Source organism: Epinephelus moara, chromosome 14 (assembly GCF_006386435.1).
Source record: "Epinephelus moara isolate mb chromosome 14, YSFRI_EMoa_1.0, whole genome shotgun sequence".
NCBI classification, from domain to species: Eukaryota; Metazoa; Chordata; class Actinopteri; order Perciformes; family Serranidae; genus Epinephelus; species Epinephelus moara.
In genome coordinates, this window is record NC_065519.1 from 31,034,143 (window position 1) to 31,037,145 (window position 3,003).

General features: G+C 41.0%; 1 protein-coding gene across 2 annotated transcripts in view; it reads right to left on the reverse strand.

Moving 5' to 3' along the window:
* Nucleotides 1-639: 639 nt before the first annotated feature.
* LOC126400687 (uncharacterized) overlaps nucleotides 640-3,003 on the reverse strand; it is a 4,388-nt gene continuing 2,024 nt past the window's right edge. Inside the window, exons 2-3 of one of the 2 annotated variants that reach the window (XM_050061587.1) lie at nucleotides 1,440-1,790; nucleotides 640-1,331 (exon numbers count right to left, since the gene is read on the reverse strand). In XM_050061587.1, the coding sequence (XP_049917544.1) occupies nucleotides 1,087-1,331; nucleotides 1,440-1,790 (596 nt within the window). In that variant the 3' untranslated portion in view covers nucleotides 640-1,086. The remainder of the gene's footprint in view (nucleotides 1,332-1,439; nucleotides 1,791-3,003) is intronic. The other variant, XR_007570994.1, reaches the window with a different exon arrangement.

Below are 3,003 nucleotides of genomic sequence, written 5' to 3' on the forward strand. Positions count from 1 at the left end.
TGCTGAGTTTGTATTGTCTCTTCATCTCTGTGACGGCTGCTTATTCCAGGTTTTTACTGCTTTAAAAGTATATTTTAACTTTGGCTTTGCTTTTATCTGAATATATTTTTCACAAGAAATTGTATTTGTATCTGAGTTAAGTGTCTTTGAAGTATCAGTGTCTTTGAGTGAAATGTCTCTATTGTAACAGCAGATGTAAAACAGCCACCAAAGATGANGGCTGCTTATTCCAGGTTTTTACTGCTTTAAAAGTATATTTTAACTTTGGCTTTGCTTTTATCTGAATATATTTTTTACAAGGAACTGTATTTGTATCTGAGTTAAGTGTAAAACAGCCACCAAAGATGAAAGATTAAATAATGTTTAATATCATATTTGCATTCACTGTATATGATAAGGTAGTGCTTTCTGGAGGAGTGACTTACCGCAGCCATAAAAACACAACATATGAAATAGACATGAATAAATCAACATTATACACTATACTAGGAGTATTCAACTAAATTCAAAGAGGTCCATTTAGAGAAAATTACCTTACTCCGGATCATCATAATGTCGAACATGATTTAGTGCGATATACTGAAGTAGCCTAGTAGTTGTATCAACGTCTGAAATCATATAAAGAACACACGATTCATAAACATTTCAACAATATTTATTGTCACTTAATATTGAACTATACAGATATACATTTAAAAATAAAAGTGAGAAAATAGAGTTTTTGAAAAATTGCATCTTAAAGTCATTCATTTTAGAAAAAATAAAGTGTAACAACAGCTTGAATGAGTTTTCTGTGTTTCACAACTTAATAAATAAGTTTTATAGTTTCTCCTTCTTTCCCTCTTTCCCCTCTCCCCACTTTTTGTTGTTCAGTGAGAGAAGTGAGCTCGAGCTTGTCCTGCCAGGTTTTTAAGGCCAGACATGGTCAAGATTTTGGAGGCTACTTTCCACGAGTGGATGGAAGAAAGAGTCACTTTGTGGTGTGCTGCATTCGTTAGTTGGCAGATGAAGGCTGGAAAGAGCTGTGGCTCCAGGTGCAGTCTTTGTTGTGTCCCTGGTCCGAAGGCGCAGACCTGAGGAACAGTCTCAAACAGCAGAGGTACACATGAGCTGATCGGTTCCTGCTTCATCATCAGCAGGCCGTTCTGATCTCTGGTCTGTACGTCGTTTATATCTCCAGACAGCAACAAACACTGCAGCAGCTACAAGAAGCACTGCAACACCTCCTGCTGCCAGTCCAACTGCCAGTCCAACGTGTCCATGAGGGAAGGGTCCATTTACGGGGTGTTCACTCTCTGTGTTTCCACCTATGGAGTTTTCCTTCTCTGAATCTGTAAATAGAAATAAATATGAGTAAATGTGTGATTAGTTGAACAGCCTTGATAAACTGCAGCTCCAACCTGATACACAGACACACACACTGAGCTCCACACACTCACCTGTAACCTCCAGGTCAATGACTCCGATTGGATCAGTCTTGAGGATGGCTCTCTTTGTACGTGTAAATCCACCTGATTTAACTCGACACTCGTATGTTCCAGAGTCGTTGCTGGTCACATTCTTCAGAGTCAAAGACACGTCTCTGCCCTTCAGCTCTCTGTCCACCAGCTCCACCCTGCCTGTAAAGGATGGATGCTGGAAGGCTGTGTCGAAGTGTCCATCTCTGTAAAAGAGGACGTACTGTGGCTCCAGGTCAGGTCTGGTCCACTCTACAGCTAAGTTGGAGACATCACCAGCCTCACATCTCAGAGTGGCGTCATCTCCAGGGTGCACGTGTACAACAGAAGAGTCTGGAAAACAACAAAAGAAATAAACATCCAGGGTCAAAATGTGATTCCATCTCTTACGGTCTCTACAGTGTAAACAGAAGGCCTCGTCCCACCACAGAGGTGTAACATGAAGTCAGTCTAACAGTCAACCTCTTTGTGTCAGCTGGCTGACAGAGTCTAAAGCTCCTCTCACAGGTCACAGCTAACATGACGGTGCTCATCAACTGTTTTTGTTAAGATTTTCTTCTTCAGGCTCTGAGTGTGTTCCCATCAAAGGAGGCATTTGACTTTTCTACCCAACAGAACTGACCAATCATGAGCCGCCTCCGGATGAGAGAAAGTCTGTAACCTTTGATGTAAAACACGATGATAGTATCACAAGTCAATCTGAGCGGATCACATGTTCCCACAGTGAGCTGCTCCACACTACACGCCAACACTTGTGACTCTATGTGTAACTCACAGGCTGTAGGAAAGCACAGACAGCTCACAGGTCCACTTGATATGACATCAATAATCTGAATACAGTTTTGTAAACAAGCATTAACAGAGACACCTGGGGCCTGTATCACGAAGCAGGATTAATGTCTTAGCAAGGTAACTTCAGGGTTAACCCTGGGTTTTCGGTCTCACGAAGCCGGTTCAGTTCTTATCGGGGTAGATCACCATGGTAACTTACTCTGAACGGCTATCCTGCTCCGGAGCAGGGTAAGTTCAGGGTTGAATCTGATCCTATAGAAAGCACCACCCACTGGCCAATCACGCTGACAGAAATGCAGCCCAGTCATGACGGGAAGTTTAATTCATTTGATTGATTTTGATTTGAAAGTTTATTTTGAACATTAAAAAAGAAAAGAAAGCAACAACAACAGACAATGAAAAGATTGTTCAAAAATGAGTGGAAAGAAGTGGAACTTTCATCCCACCCCTTCATAAGAAAGAAACTGATCATTTGCGGACACTTAATAGCACCATTCATTAGTGCCAACATTTTGTTTTGTTGGAGGAAATGATCCCTGTTAAAGATAACGGGCCTAATTGACAGCTTTGCTGCTGGAAATGTGGAAAGTAGCCTATCATGTCTACACTTCATGGTGTTTGAGGGATTTTCCTTTTTGTGTTTTAAAGAGGGACACTAGGTATATTTCTGCACAGCTGTTAATTTCTAACACAGCTCAATATCAGGATGATTTTATTCAGACTATCAGTTTGGTGTTGATATGATTTAATTGTG